This window comes from Bipolaris victoriae, assembly GCF_000527765.1.
Source record: "Bipolaris victoriae FI3 unplaced genomic scaffold scaffold_35, whole genome shotgun sequence".
NCBI lineage: Eukaryota > Fungi > Ascomycota > Dothideomycetes > Pleosporales > Pleosporaceae > Bipolaris > Bipolaris victoriae.
Window position 1 is genome coordinate 1,118 of NW_014575357.1, and position 15,909 is coordinate 17,026.

The 15,909-nt window shown below is 49.8% G+C and overlaps 5 protein-coding genes across 5 annotated transcripts; 3 read left to right on the forward strand and 2 right to left on the reverse strand.

The window, feature by feature from the left end:
- Nucleotides 1-274: 274 nt before the first annotated feature.
- On the reverse strand, nt 275-9,155 carry COCVIDRAFT_25929 (hypothetical protein; the record flags this gene model as incomplete). Its single annotated transcript, XM_014701882.1, has 4 exons — nt 275-1,852; nt 1,908-3,902; nt 3,956-4,625; nt 8,983-9,155. 4 exons carry the CDS (start codon nt 9,153-9,155, stop codon nt 275-277), a joined length of 4,416 nt encoding a protein of 1,471 aa, XP_014557368.1.
- A 1,342-nt stretch (nt 9,156-10,497) lies between these two features.
- On the forward strand, nt 10,498-10,962 carry COCVIDRAFT_25930 (hypothetical protein; the record flags this gene model as incomplete). Its single annotated transcript, XM_014701883.1, has 1 exon — nt 10,498-10,962. The coding sequence occupies one exon, from the start codon at nt 10,498-10,500 to the stop codon at nt 10,960-10,962; it is 465 nt and encodes a 154-aa protein (XP_014557369.1).
- Nucleotides 10,963-11,545: 583 nt separating this feature from the next.
- COCVIDRAFT_97251 (hypothetical protein) lies at nt 11,546-11,764 on the reverse strand (the record flags this gene model as incomplete). The annotated part of the gene is made up of 1 exon (XM_014701897.1): nt 11,546-11,764. A coding segment is annotated over one exon (219 nt), but the record flags the coding sequence as incomplete, so codon positions are not given.
- Nucleotides 11,765-12,018: 254 nt separating this feature from the next.
- COCVIDRAFT_97229 (hypothetical protein) lies at nt 12,019-13,398 on the forward strand (the record flags this gene model as incomplete). Its single annotated transcript, XM_014701898.1, has 3 exons — nt 12,019-12,204; nt 12,307-12,697; nt 12,821-13,398. The coding sequence occupies 3 exons, from the start codon at nt 12,019-12,021 to the stop codon at nt 13,396-13,398; spliced, it is 1,155 nt and encodes a 384-aa protein (XP_014557384.1).
- Nucleotides 13,399-13,652: 254 nt separating this feature from the next.
- COCVIDRAFT_37071 (hypothetical protein) lies at nt 13,653-14,840 on the forward strand (the record flags this gene model as incomplete). Its single annotated transcript, XM_014701899.1, has 1 exon — nt 13,653-14,840. One exon carries the CDS (start codon nt 13,653-13,655, stop codon nt 14,838-14,840), a length of 1,188 nt encoding a protein of 395 aa, XP_014557385.1.
- Between the last annotated feature and the right edge of the window lie 1,069 nt (nt 14,841-15,909).

Sequence of the window (15,909 nt, forward strand, 5' to 3'; positions counted from 1 at the left end):
CGTCATGTCATCAATAATCACCCTTCTATCTCTCCACAATGCCATCTAGTGCGGACGTTCATGGCAACCATGTGGCTAGTGCGGGTCGGCCATCCCCTCTTGCTAGCGTGATTAAGGTGTTGATCTACTTTACCAGGGCTCAAGTGGCGAATATTCACTACGATTAAGTGCTCGAAGCTTCGCTCTGGCAAATTGGAAAGCTATATATCTACATTAATCCTCAGCCCTCTCTATGCACTAGAAACAATGGAAAATATAGGTAAGAATATCATCCCTACATAAGCACTCCAAATTTGGAGCGTGAAGATATGTTAAGCTGGACATTACATATCCACACTCTTCCGGTTCCAACACCAACTACAATCGTCTCTCCTGACACTGCGGAGCATGCCGGTCGATAATCAGAGGGAAGCCATAATAGATTCTCTGAATTATATGTTATCCATACGCCATCTGCGCTTAAAGCTAAGCCTTGATATTGAGGACTCTGGAGTTCTGAATGGAAAGGCAGTGGACTTGCAACGCGTGGGGGAACGTTGATCTCGATAGTGCCAATATCCGTGTGAAGGGATGAGCTGAAGATGTCAAATGAGATGCAGTAGAGTGGCCTGCCAATACTAAGTGTCTGGAGACACTCACCACTGCTCGCATCCCAGATCTTAACGGTGTTGTCGCTTGACCCAGATGCGAGCCGCATCGAGTCGTGTGAGAAGGCGACTGACGAGACCGCACCGCTATGCCTCTCTAGCGTTAACAGGCACTCGCCATTGGTCGTATCCCAGATCTTGACGGTGTTGTCGCTTGACCCAGATGCGAGCCGCGTCGAGTCGTGTGAGAAGGCGACTGACGAGACTGCACCGCTATGCCCCTCTAGCGTTAATAGGCACTCGCTACTATTTATATCCCAGATCTTGACCGTGTTGCCTGACGTAGATGCGAGCCGCATCGAGTCGTGCGAGAAGGCTACTGACCTAACCCAATCGCTATGCCCCTCCAGCGTTAACAGGCACTCGCTATTAGTCGCATCCCAGATCTTGACGGTGTTGTCGCTTGACCCAGATGCGAGCCGCATCGAGTCGTGCGAGAAGGCGACTGACCTAATCCAACCGCTATGCCCCTGCAGTGTTGATAGGCATTCGCCACTACTTACATCCCAGATCTTAGCGGTGTTGTCGCTTGAAGCAGATGCGAGCCGCATCGAGTCGTGCGAGAAGGCGACTAAGTTAACCCAATCGCTATGCCCCTTAAGTCTCGACGGGCGCTCGCCGCTATTCGCATCCCAGATCTTGACTGTGTTGTCGCTTGACCCAGATGCGAGCCGCATCGAGTCGTGCGAGAAGGCTACTGAGCCGACCCGATAGCTATGCCCCTCCAGCGTTAACAGGCACTCGCCATTAGTCGCATCCCAGATCTTGACTGTGTTATCGCTTGACCCGGATGCGAGCCGCATCGAGTCGTGCGAGAAGGCGACTGAGAAGACTAGATCGATATCGCCCTTAAACGTCGATAGGCACTCGCCACTGCTCGCATCCCAGATCTTAATTGTGTTGTCGCTTGACCCGGATGCGAGCCGCGCCGAGTCGTGCGAGAAGGCAACTGACCTGACCCGATGGCTATGCCCCTCAAGCGTCTGTAAGCAGGCACTCCATTGATCTCCTATACTCGGCTTTATCGTAATCCTTTGTGATTCTCCTTCCTTGAAATGACTCCTTACTAAGCTGCCCGCCGGGCTGAACACAAGTGCGGATACGTATGCCTGCAGAGGACTGTTCTCTATCGCCCACTTGTGAGCCATAATGAATCGGCGCGCATCTCGAACCAGCGCAATCAGCTTAGTTGCATCTGCTTTTCCCTAGACTAAATTAGTACGCGCAATGCATGAGTAGCCCTGCGGGTTGAAGGATTACATTGACTAACGCCTCAAGTTTTGCCATTGAGATTACTCCTTTCGGCATGCTTTTGCACAAGCTAAGAGCCTCAAGCCAGTAGAGGTATTTCTTCCTTAGAAATTCGTGAACAGCGCCCCCATCTTGCAGGTCAATCGAGGAATTCACAGAAGAACTGAAGCTCCAGTCACAGAGGTGATCGATCCAGTAGATGCACGAATAACGTGACGCCGCCAAAGGGTCTGGATCTGGCGATTCCACTTGCTCCGCAGGATACCCTGGCGCATGCAAGCTGTACACGTCCCGTTTGAGCGTCTTAGACATGGCTTGGAGCGATCTCAAGACGATAGAATGGTGAACATCCCCAACCCCACACGGCAAGATGTTATGGCTTGCTTCACTAGATAGAAAGTCTCGAGCTGACTGATGGATGATGTAGACACTACCTTCTTGTATCGTCAGGAATGAGCCGCACATCTTTACAATCGCAGTAATGGCTTCATTTACGTCCCGGGCCTGGGTGGGCAAGCCGGATAAACTATGCAGCTCTTGTAGGCGTAGCGGACGGTAAGCTGCTATGACAGTAGAGAGAACTTGCCGACAAAGTTCTGGATATTGACGCTGCAACCGTTCTATTTGCTTCAACATCCGACGATATAGGTCTTTCAACTGTGTTGGCACTTCTTCGAGAACTTGTAGCACCTCCCAAGCCATCACCTCTTTCAGCTCTTTAACGACAAGAGACACCCAGAGAAAAGTGCCACTAGCCTTTTGTTGCATTTTGTCCCGCACCGACTCTCGGAGGATGTTGTCGTGTTGAATTTCTGGTAGTTCCGAAAGGCAATGGTCGATATACGCATCAACGGCACGGGATACTTGCGCCGCGTTTTGTTTGAGCTCTAGACTCAGCCTGGTTCCGGAATCGTCAAGTTGCAGTCTCTGCTCAATAAAAGCCTCGTTGCGGCTAGCAACTATCCACTTAACACGAGGAGATATAGACGACTTCTGCGCAATAAAGTCTAAGAGTTTCGGCAAATCCATTACGCACTCGTCAAGTGCATCAATGATCAAATACGTGGTCTTTAAGCTCGGGTCTTGCAGAACATTTGTGAAGATTTCCAACAAGGCAAACCAAGCATTCGCATCCTCGAAGAGCGCTTTGCCTGCGTGGTCATGCTTCTTCCGTATGTGCGAGACGAGCGATGGCTGCTGATTAACAAGCATGTACAGCAGACCTCGTAGCACGGCTGTGGCGCTGTTGATACGCGAGTCGGTTGCCTGACAGAAAAAGTACGACAGAAGGCCTGTTGCGCCGATCGAGCTCTGTAGTTCGTCAACAATCCCACATATCAGCATCGTCTTCCCTTTGCCAGGATCAGCCTTGACCCACAACAGTTGGTTCTGTGGTCTATCGCGCCATTGTCGGAAGTCCGGGTTGTCGAGAACCCAGCGGTATGAGTCCTTTAGTAGTCCGCCTTTAGTCTCCTCAATACGCTTCTTGTCGTCGCGAGGATCGGTAAGGCGCAGGTCCGCTAGGCACTTGTTGTCCGCGCTTGTCTCGTGCATCCTCTCCTGCTGCTTGGTCTGCTCCCGAATGGCTGAGCCAATGCTGTCCAGCTTAACATTCTGAGACTTGGCCGTTTCAGCAATCGCGCCGAGCCGAGTCCGGATCGAGAGCGTATTGTACTGCGCCGAGTTCGCCTGCACTGCCGCCTCGGCTGCTTGTATGTCGCTTAGCTCGCCATCCCAATTATCCAGCTTAATAAGGTCTCGTGCAAACACCGAAAGCCGTCTACGGTGGTAGTAGCACACGCTCTTCATCTGGTAGAGCAGCAGCTTCGCATAGAGCTGGATAACGACCTTCTCGAGCTCATCACGCAGGCCTGAAGAATGCGCCTCAGTCATATTCTCGTCTAGTAAGAGGCTCGAAAGGTTCCAGTACCAGTCCATCCTCGACACAACATAGGAGATGCCTTGCCGGTTAGAGCTCGCCTGGGTGAGCGGGTTCATCAGAATCTTAGCCATGCACATTAGTGCTAGACGATTGTATTAGTGGCAGCAGTACAAACCTCAAGCGCGAAGCAGACACCCACCCAGGCGACAGCCGCTTCGGGCGACGCCTGGATCGCTTTGTCCACAACCTCTTTCACAGCCATGGCGGCCTGGATGCCATCTTCCATCCCCTGCTTCACCTTGGCATCCTTCTCCGTTCTGCGTAGCCCATTCTGAACGAGCTGCTGCATCTGCATCCGCCTTTTACCTGCGTCCTGTGCAATCTCGTTCTGCTGCGACGCGAGATCTGCAGAGTGATGGGGGTTGAAAGCGTCTGCATCTTGTTCGCTCAGCCGAGCAGACAAGATTTTTTCGTAGATATCAACGGTTCTCGAACCGCTTGTCTTTGCCTGGTCGTATGCTTGGTTCCAGAGGCGTGCTGGTAGAATGGGCGGAGACGTGGCATCAGGAGCGGCCCGTGCATGTGGGGTAATGGATGGCAAGGCCTCAACACGCGGGGATGTTGGCAGATCCTTTTGGCCGAATTTGGCCTTGAGACGGTTTTCCAAGACATAATAGATGGGAGAAGTGGCAAACAGCTGTTGTGAGAGGGAGGAAATGGTGGATATACATTTGCGAGGCTTTAAGGTAGCGACAGAATTGTGATCTGCCGCTGTGGGCTCAGCTTCAAATGCTGCAAGTAAGCAAATACGCGAAATATTGGATTCTTGGCCGCGACCCAAAAGGCTAAAAGCAGTCGTAGTTGAAAGTGAACAATAAAGACATCGCAAGACTCGAAGAACTCTTGCATTTTGCTTTTGTTGCGACGGCGAGAGGTGCAGGGCGCAAGTCATGCGACAGAACGACCAAACCTTGCGTACCTTTGAAGTGAGGCATCTCAACATTTTATCGCTTACTGCAAGATATATTGATTGCAGCGCATTGTCCTTAACAGAGGCGGATTTGCAAGTGACCAGACTAACGGACGAATATCCTAATCACGCTAGCAGGGAGGGCAGCCGACCCGCACCAGCCATAGGGTTGCCATGAACGTCCGCACTGGCTGACGTTACGAAGAGACATAAGGGTCATTATCGATGGCAAAGGACGGCATGCAGCCTTAGTACCTTACCAATCACAGCTACCATTATATCTCTGCTCTACCCTTACCAGCGCTCATGAGCATCGACGATCCAAACTCTTCATACCCCCTGAGATCAAAACTGGAGCACCTTGCCACGCCCCTAATGATTGTAATATTTGTGCAAGGAGCCATTCGTTGTATGGCCGTGCAACAACTGTATCCTCAAGATATGCAGACCCTTTCCACCTTTGTACGCGCTTGCAACGACGGCGTTCTTCCAGTAACAGTGACTCCGCTTGCCGAAGCCTAGACTCGGATCTTAGTGTTCTGTATTATACCAGCTAGCCTCTGTCTCCTGCCATATTCTCCTTTAACGAGCTAAAGTAGTATTCGGCTACGGCTTGGTATATGTATCGGTCGCGATGTGCTCGAGAGCACGAGAACGTGGTGGGTCGGACAAGGGCCCTGCTCCTAATCCGAGCCGGTTTTCGAGTATCCTAGAGCGCTTGGCAAGCACCGCACAGCCATAGTTCTAGCGTCAGCAGCGATAGATTACAGCTAAGCTACTTTAAGCTAGGTGTGCAGGGCCTCTTCATCTAGCATGTCTAGCAGGCGGACTCAAAATTAGCACAGAAGCATAATAACCTCCTAAGCTTAAGTATAGTACTTAGGATAGGATAATAATAAAATAAGCTATATACTAATAGACTTTCGTTAAGATATATAAGCTTTTAAAGTACCTACTACTAGCTAAAGTAAGGTAGTTACGTAACGCTTATATAAAATTATTATATTATATAGTAAATAGAGCCTATTTCTAAAAGATACTAAGAGAGAATAGACTATATAGCTTAAGGCTGCTATTCTAAGGATATCTGTTCTTCTAACCTATTATTGCGCTTATTGTGTTAGGGAGTGTCTGTGGCGTCCCGTCACGCAGGGTGTCCCGCCACACAGGGATGGACGTTAGGTCTTCAATTCTAACAATGCGAATCATTGTGATCGAGAGCACACAGCGACCATTGATTTGCCACGGTAGATGATGAAGCTTTTGTTAAGATTGCTTGAGCGATGTATCCCATTGCCCTTGATGAGCAGGCGGAGCTTGCGACTCTAAGGAAATAACAATACCATGATTTCACTCCCCAGCGCTTTCTGCATAGTGGGTCCTTGCGATTGAGCGAGTGCAGCTTCTCAACGTATCATTGCGATTTGTCGTAATCCACCATTGAAGTTGACATGGAACATTCAACGCGTCCGGTCATGTTGCGTGCTCGACATGACCACTGGGAGTGGTTTCATCACGCGCATAGATTTTCAGAGTTTGAGGATGTCGCGGGGGAATTGCGGTTTTTGGATTTGCCGGTAACGGCCCTGGAGGAAGATATAGGCATGTTGGAAATGATGCCGGATCCTTCAAACCCCTTTTAGTCACCTTGATAGCTAGCCAGGGTTGGGCTTTTGGGGGTTTGACCAATGAAGTTACAAATCAAACTACCTATTGCTTTTCGCATAATCTTTTATTCTCGATCTTTTACATTATTTCTCACCAGAATACATAGTACCAAGCGAGTTCACGAGATAGGGATACAAGACAACTGGAGCTCGCAGGTCGGTAGAGACCATGAGGGACCGTGATAATGAGCCTCCATAGGGTGCCTTGTCATTGATTTGACCCGCTAGCTTATTCGACATAAGCAGACGTTCAACTTGTTCAATCTCTCGATTCCCCGAAGCCCATATCCCCAATCTGTCACTTGTGGTAGCTAGATACCTCGGGGTCCAGTCTAACAAGGTATCGGCAAAGCCGGGCCCCTCGGACCCTGGCCCTTTACTTGCCAACACCATGTTGCACCGCAAATGAGCAAGAAGAAGGTTGCAATATCGTGTTGGAAAAAGGTTATCTGGTTACAGCTTAGCTCACTGTGCTTCTGCATTCTTTTCTGATCCTATCCACCAACTATAAATGCTCCGCCCCTAACTCATTATTGCTGCCATTTGCAACAGATAACAAAAATAATTCCAGGACGTTTGTTTGTTACTGGTGATAGTGGATACATTGGCAGCGTTCTCATCCAACTTGCCGTTGCTGACGGTTACACGGTTCGTAGTTACGTGTCATACCACATTCCCTCCTGACAACATCGATTGATGATACACTCGACATGTAGGCGCTGTTTCCCGCTATGAAGAAAGCGACACATAATTACGCATCTTGGGTGCTGAGCCCGTTCGAGGCGATCTAGCCTCCTAGGATGCGCTCCGAAAGGAGAGCAAAAAGGCTGATAGTGTCGTTAACTTAGCTACTGCCTATGTCTTTGGTTAAGGCAAGTATGAGGTCGCATTCCCTATTGACAACGCCGCCGTCGATACCATGTGCGACGGCTTGGCCGGCACTAGTAAGCCTCTGATCACAATTTCGGGTACTTGATTCGTACAGGCCGATCCCAATGGAAATGAGACAGATGAAGACGCTCCTCCCGAGCCTAGCACTCTCAGTTTGCGCATTCAGGCCGAGAGCCATGCTCTCGCTCAGGTAGAAGAGCGAGGTGTTCACGTCATGATCATTCGTATGGCCCCCTTTGCCTATGTCTGTGGTGGAAGCGGCATCGCACGCTTCATGGGCATGGCAAAGGTCATGGGCGGGATCCCTACTGTGGATGGTGGTAAGAACCGCACCACAGCGGTGCATGTTGATGATGCTGTCCGTCTCATTCTTTTTGCACTTGAAAAAGGCGAGGCTTGGGATGTGTTCAATGTGGGATCATAAATCGAAGTCACCATGGGTGCCCTGTTGAATGTTATCAATTCTTCGGCCGGTACGCCCACCAAGGACATCACTTATGATGAAGCGTTGGATAAATCTGGAGAAACTATCGCGTGGTTTCTCAAGGCTAAGAATAGAGCTTCAGAGATGAAAGCGCACAAGAAGCTTGGGTGGCAACCGAAGGACACGCCACTTCTTGAAGACATCGAGTCTGGTTCATACGCTATCAAAAAGTAGAGTCCAGTGGAAATTTCTGAGCAGGGGTCAAGGGTATCAATGTTCAGCTAGATTGTATAGATGAAGAATAGATCACTCCTTAAACAAGATATCCATGACGGCGGTGCTAAACTTAGTGGTCCCGCAAACATGGAGCGTAGTGTTGTGTCAAGCGTAGAGAAAATAAAAAAATAGTTACTTGACAGCTCTCCTGGCAGTGCTAAAAGGGGGTGAAGCTTAGGCAATAGACAGAGTAGATACATATTAGCTCCACCCTTCAGCCTCGCCAGCTAGGCTGTGAAGTACCTATTTTATATATGATGTAAGGCGAACGAGCGGCGCGCGCTCTTTGCCTCTATTCGCTCTTGCGGAGAGTAGACCTTTTAGCTCGTTCTCCAGCTCATTCTCCAGCTACTCTGCTTAGTCGATCTAGTCTTCGAGCTAGTGCTTTAGCCACCCCTTGGGTCGTTCTTTAGCTGGATTTTTGAGCTCGTATTCAGCTCGCTTTCTAGTCGGTTTTTGGCTAGGCTGGCGGGAATCTTGATATCTGTCACGTGATTGGGTACTCTCCAAAACGGAAAATACTGATTTCTTGGAGCCAATCAGATCGCGTTTCTTCGTACACGGAAAACGAGGTCCATGAATGCGACAAGTAGTATTGAGGGTTGTCTAAGTTTTCGCAATGGTGGGCACCTAAGGCACTAGCGAAGCCATATGCACACTTTATGTGTATAAGAATGGCTATCTTCGAATGTAATGAGTTGGCTGTATTCTCACATCAAAAGTATGAACCTTGCATACCCGATGTACTCCTCTAGCAAGCCTTGCTAATCTTAACCCCCCCTAGAACCAGCTTCTGGAATGTCTGACTAGGGTCATACCTCTTTGACACAGATTCTATAAAGTAAATCCTTTGCTATTCATAGTCACAAAGTGGCTTTTGCGACGGAGCCGCAAAGTTCTGATACAAGAAGCGATGGCGGTTTGCGCCGGTAGCTTTAGTAACCGCGTCGATCCACTCCCCCACCATCTCATACATGGCTGCGTCCTGAGCGGCGTCAAACAATCGCGGTTTTATGGACGCTACAATCAGATCCTCTGGGTTCTCTTCCAAGCCGAGTACATTTCCTCCTCGGACTGCGGCAAGCGTCAGAGATATCTTGGCGGTCGGCACATAGAAGTTGACCCAGTCCAGGTATTCGACCGTCATGTTGTATTTGAGGTAGACCTGGTCTGAGGCAGTGTGGATAGCGAATAAGGTAGCTGGATCAGTTCAAAACGTGACTGTTGCGGACGTATCGCGAAATCCGTCGGCTTGGTAGGTATCAAGCTCGGTGACTACATTACTGATAGAACGCAGGTCTATCGTGTTGGCAATCTGGGGCTGGAGCAATGTAAAGGGATCTAAGCCGGTTGAGTTGACAGTACTGTCTGTGCTTGCCAAAGGCGATGCAATCACATTCGGACCTGTCGAAGTGTATGTGAAGGCAACCTATGAGCCATTGTTGGGCAGTGTGTTGTTAAGAGTCGTGAAATTGACAATTGTGTTGAACGTAGTATTGCCCGGGTTTGGAATTTACGGGAGCAGTATTGAGCCGCCCCAAATCTTGAGTCGCTTACTGATTGCGGCGACATCGACTCGTGTCACAACACCAAAGTTATTACCGCCACCCTTGAGAACTTTCTAAAGCCCACTGTTGCTCTTATGGCTTGCGTCAACGACATCACCTGAGGTCAGTACCACTTAATAGTTTACTACATTATTCATAACCCATCCATGGTTCAAAAACAGGAATGACATTCCACTGCCTATGGGTTTTGGAAACGTCGTGGTGCATTTAAAGAACATTGCGTAGATCTGTTATTTCATACGTGTCGCAAACCATCAAGCTTTATCTTGGATAATAACTTCACCTCCACCTTCTCGATTCAACAAAACGTAACTTCTCTTCCACGGCGCAATGACTACAGCTTGGAAAGCATTAGAAAAGTGCCTGCCCTTAAGGAATAGCAACAACGACGCATGATGGCACCTCACAGGCCGCCATTTGGCTGCAATTATGGATGCGGCAGGATGTACTCTCGAGAAGCAGTACGAAGCACTACTATTCTACTATCATTGGACGATGCCGTATATGGGGCGCACCCCCGGGCTGGCGCAGCATTCCTCAACTGGCGCTTGGAAGTCGCTCTTGGCCCTAGACGGAACGCCCGTGGAATACGTTCAAGGCTGGCTCTACACCCAATGTGTGTAGACGGGCTGAGGCTGAGGCGCGAATCCTATAGCGGGGCTCCAACGACCGCCTTCACAACGCCATCGCGCACTGCTGTCGGCCAGTTCCTCAACATAGGCCCACAAGGCCGAAATCCCACGCCAATATCGCCAACTATGGACAATGTTGCATCCGAGACTTCACGTCCCAAGTTGCACTTTCATACTACGCAGACAAGCTTTGCGTCAGTACGACATATAATGACACTAGGAGGCGTTATAGCTGCGCCCGAAGTTTAGAGGCTTCTAGGTCAGCTAGCGTCTCTCGTGAAAGCCATCAATGAGCTTGAAAACGATTTTCCCTGAAGATGCCGAGGTGCCTGCGGAGTCAGAGTTAGAGACCGGTCTCAACTTTGGAAAGCTAAGTAAGGTGCTTAAGGGCTACCTATACTACTTTAATCTTGCTCCGGGCAAGGCGGTGCCGAAGATCAAACTATTTGTTCCTACCCGGTACTATGGAGGCAATGACCCAGTGCTTGGACGTCCACTGACCGGGTGGATGGAGGCGAATGGACGAGGGTCGCACTGTAATGGCTATCCTGGGATGCTAGAGAGCCTGGCTGGACATCTAACATTGGATCAGGGCAAGGGTTTGCAGACGTACGTTAGCTGCTTGTTCAAGGAGGGTGAATTGGATATTGCAACGTACCTCAGAGCCGAGGCATTTCATCCAGGGCGCCTTGCATCTACAGTTGGGCCCTGGTTAACCAAGTCGCCGACTCTGCGCCTTGAGTACTGGTACTAACCGATGTGGCACCAGGTCGTGGTAGGCAAGTGGACATGGAACCGAGGTCTGGAAGGTCCACAGGCTAACTCATCTACTGGTAACGAGCGATATAAAAGATTTAGGACGTCAAGCCCGAGTATTGCAAATGCAGTGTTTGAAGATGTTATATTGTTACGCAGTATGCAAAGCCTGTCTTGATTTCACTGTTTCCTTCTTCTCACACTATACAAGGCTAACGACGAATTAACGACCTAAAGATCCCGACAGCTTCACGGCTCGTATTCTCTTAGAATACTTTACACTCTTAATCTCTCAAAGCACTATGCAGAATGGCAAATGTTATAAATAAATCAAATTCGACCGACTTGAAAAAACCTAAATTTGGTGCGAGTTTGTTCTATGTATACCTCTGGCAAGCCTACATTGACCATAAGAAATTTAGGTCTTGAAGCACGACACACCTTTTATAGCACAAGGTTCGAAGAATCAAGTAGCTTAGCTTACATGTTCTTCATGCGTTTGCAGCTATCAATACCCTTCATGTTAATGTCCTGCATAGTACGCCTAGCAGGTGCGCCTGTAGCGGATAGCTCGTATTCGGCTATGATGATGCTGGTTCCTGGATTATGGAAAAGAAGAGGTTCTCACGTGGGTAGCGGGCTGCAACGGCGAGCTGCTCGGCCCTACCGACAAGCTTCTCGGTAATGCCGACAAGCTGAGAGTGCATCTTTTGGTTGGCGGAACCATTTGGCGCCTGAAAGGTATCATCAAGACTAGTAGTCTTGCGCACGAAGGAGATAAGGGGGCTTGGCGGGGCAATCTACAATTGTGTACTTTGTTTAGCCTCGACGTAAGACTGCAACATGGTCTGAGTTGCATGCAAGTCATACCTGACCATGTTGAATGCAACGCAAAACTTGGGGCTCTCTTGCAACACAGCCTGCGGGCCAGAACCTGAGGCCGTATGCTGCCCACCAGATGTCCAAGTATGGAAGAGACGGACCCCGTGTGCACGTACGGGTATTTAGTCGCCTTTGATCGCTCTTGTTCGCCTAGGTCTTGTCAAGGCCCAGCATGGATTCGAGACTTGGCACTGATCTTGTGAGTGCAGCTGAACATGTCGCAAACCGATGTCGCGATGCGGTGCGTAGCGGGCTAGGGTCATCAGACACAGCGAGCATTTGCTCATCCTTGGACTACGTCCAGTCGCTGCTCTTCCAATTGGAGCCAATGATGTTTGTCCAGCGGCTTGCAAACCAGGTGCGGCCGCCTTCATCCCCCTGGCTAACTCTCCTCAGATTTTCCAGTCCAATCTGAGATAGGTAGTTATCTGTTGCAAGACACTTGCTGACACGAGCGTAGAACCAGCTTCTAGCATGTGTGCAATGGTTAGGCGAATTCCAAGTACTGGCCTATCTCCCAGTCGAGGCAGAGGACGGGCTGTCTATCAAGGATGTGGCCGAACTGGCTGACGTGCCTGAGGCGCAGCTGTGCCGGATTATTCGTCTTACAACAATGGGCGGCTTCTTGCGCGAACCACGGGCTGGCTTCGTTGCACACACCGCCCTTTCCGCTAGTTTCGTTCGCCAACTAGCCCAACTAGACGCAACTATGTTCTTGTCTGAGACTGTGGCTCCTTGTATGCTGCGCATGGCCGCTGTATCGCAATGCCCCCAGGGTGAAGGATTCTTGGTCGACTGGAGCAGCCAACGAGTGCAACGACTGTGGTCAAGCTTTGATGGGGCCATGGGCGGTGGGGATCAAGACAATCCTATCTTGGCACAAATCGACTGGACGAGCCTGGCTCACGATGCCGCCCTATCGTTGCCAAAGGTGGTGGTAACAGTGGTTCAGGTTGCTGGGGTCGACGATGTAGTGGGCCCACTCCTGTCACGTGGCTTGGCGGGTGCGGGGGTAATTTTAGCGCTAGCGGAAAGCCACCCCGCCCTGATCTTCGTTGTTCAGAGGCAGAGTAACGCCACAGCCACAGCAATAGCCACAGCCACAGTCACACCAGCCACCACCCATAACAACCTCTACCTATGTCACCGAACGCATGGCACGCCACAGACAATAAACGACGCCGTCCTGTACCTCATGCGCGTACCCGCAACCGTTCCTGGATCCGTCCGCCCTCATATTGAAGCCGAACTGCACGCCCACCTACCCGTCCTCAAGGCCCAGCGAAGCGCCATACTGATTCTGACATGTCCCCTGCTGCCGGAGCCCGGCGCCGTCTTACGTCAGACTGAGCTGCTCGCACGCCTGCGTGACTTGACTCTACTACAGTTGGTCGGGAGTGGCCTGTTAACATTACATGAGCTAGTCGAGCTTGTTAGCAGCATCCACGATGCCCACGGCGGTCTTGTCGTCGTCAAGCAGCTTCATGCTTCTAATAGCGCCGTCGTCGGTTTAGCGGTCCGTTATCAGCCATTGCTACCTATGACTGGCTAATGTGACGTCTGACAACTTCCACTATGTACGTAGTACCCAAAATTGGCGACACGGTGGCGCGTTGTGTAGAAGTGGCGATTGTAATTTCTTATCCTAGAGCTATGTTCACCGGTACGGACTAAATACTCCTATATAATTGCAATCTAGAACTAGACCAACCACTCATATATGGTCGCAATCCACAACGATTGTGACCAACCCATCTCTCTTCTTTGTCTTCGTGTTCAAAAGCAAACCGGGCTAGTATCACCGGCATGGCACTCAAGTTGCGTGATAGCTGTGACGCCTGTGCCTCATCAAAGGTGAAATGTCACAAACAGAAGCCAACATGCTCACGTTGCCAGAGGCGTGGTACTCCTTGCCATTATCAGGTCAACAAACGCGCTGGCCGTCGCCCAGACTCGGCTGCCTTTCCTCCCCTTGCTACATCGATGCTACAATGGGAACCATTCGACTTCGATTCATCATTTAGCACGACTACTACAATTCCATCCACTCACTCGACCGACAACGACACCTATATGCACCAATTGCTCACCCCAACACCTTTCTTTTCTGGAGACAATTCTAGTCAATCTGCCTACGACTGGACTTCTACCACACCCAGCAACGATATCTTCATGGCCCAATCCATGCATGCCGCGACTATGTCTTGTACATCGTCAAGTTCTCCTGGATTCGGGTCTGACGCTGCATCACCCGTAAATCTGGCCAGGGACCTGGATGACAACCTGCCATCTTCCGTGAGCCTCTGGGCCCCCACAGTCCATGAAACATCTACCGTTGACACGCCTCCCTTACTCGAATCATGTACCGAGTCACAATCCTCAGCTTCAAATGCCACCATCCCAGCGCTCGACACATGCCTTACGCAAGCTACAAAAATCATGCAACAACAGTTCCACCAACCTACTTTCGGCTCCCCAAATATCTCCTGTAAGCTCCTCAAACAAGACGGAGTGATCAATGCGACCGGACCAGCCCTAGACCTAGTCATTGAAGCAAACAAGCGGTACATTAACCAAGTTGGTACAATGCTGCAGTGTCAGTGTTCAGCTGACGGCTACCTTCTCACAATAATCTCACTCATCATCTTCAAGATTCTCGACTCTTACGGCGCAGCCGCAAGCGAATCCGAAGTTCGAAAATCAAAGGCCAATGCCGCGGAAGAAGATGCACAGCGTGTAGCTGCACAGCGGGTCATGGGTGAGCTCCACCGCGTACAGCGCCTGGTGAAACAGCTAGCAACCCACACTAAGCGCTACATATCTACAGAATCTCCAGAAATGACGCCAGGAGTGTTCACATTGTGCGGGCAGCAAGAAGAAGGCGAAGCATCTTTCCCCTTCTCTACAGTCAAGCTGTATCAATTGGAGACGGTCATGAAAAAACGGCTTCGAAGCCTTTCTCTGAAATTAGCAGTTCACCTTAGAAAGGTTTGAGCATTACTCGATACGCATTATCCCGTTCAATATATCGTATGTCGCTTTTCCCACACGCCGAATCGCCGTGTTCCTGACGTGAGCATCGTATACCATTTTACCAAACGGAATTAATGTCATGACTACTATAATGGCACTAGCTATGGATCGAGGCCAATTGACCAACACTGTGATAGTGGCTTCAACGAATCCTGAATGACGACTTTACGCCCTTTCGCCCAGAATCTCCGTCTAGTTCAAGTTCTATGCCGGCGTACACATGGGTACTAACTAGTGAGGATGGGTATACATTGGCCATCTTGTACCCACTCTGACACTATCTATTTGAGTGCCACCCTTCCTTGTCTACTACCTCCCACCCCAATCATTCTCTTTGGTCTGTCATCACTGCGGGAGTCAAACATGCCCTCTTTAACTACCCCTTATATCCCCTACCTCCTCGATGATAGAGTCACACTGGTGATAAACTCTGGCCGCGGCATTGGCGCCAAAGTTGTCGTCAACTATACCCACTCAGAAGCCTTGACACTGAACGTTGTCACAAATATTAAGGAACTTGGATCAGATGCTGTTGCACCGCGAGCAGATGTCAGAAATGTCGCGAAAACGACCAAGCTCATGCATGAGGCTGTTGCTCGCTTCTGAGGTATAACATTCCTCGTTCTTCGTTTGATGAGCATGTCGTTCTCTTTCTGGCAGTACAATTTCAAACATCAAGACTTAACTGACCCTCCACTAAAATGCCAATAGCGTTAAGGGATATGGACCCCCATCTTGGTGTAACTTTGATTCTTCCAATCTAGCAGGATAAGGATGGAAGCTCTGAGAAACTGTAAACACAATTCAGAATTCCGATGCCAGGTCCAAACTCGCGATATAGGTAGCCCACATGACCAAAACTGCTACGAGATGATCATATTGAAGCTGTCCATCATCCTGCTGAGAAATTCAGTAGTTCCTTGGTTCAAACCACGATTTATCACATTGTCCGTGTTTTTTCTTGATTCATTGTGCGATGACAACTTTAAGTCAGGTCAAAAGCCACAAATTCGCAGCCTCTACCAGCTCA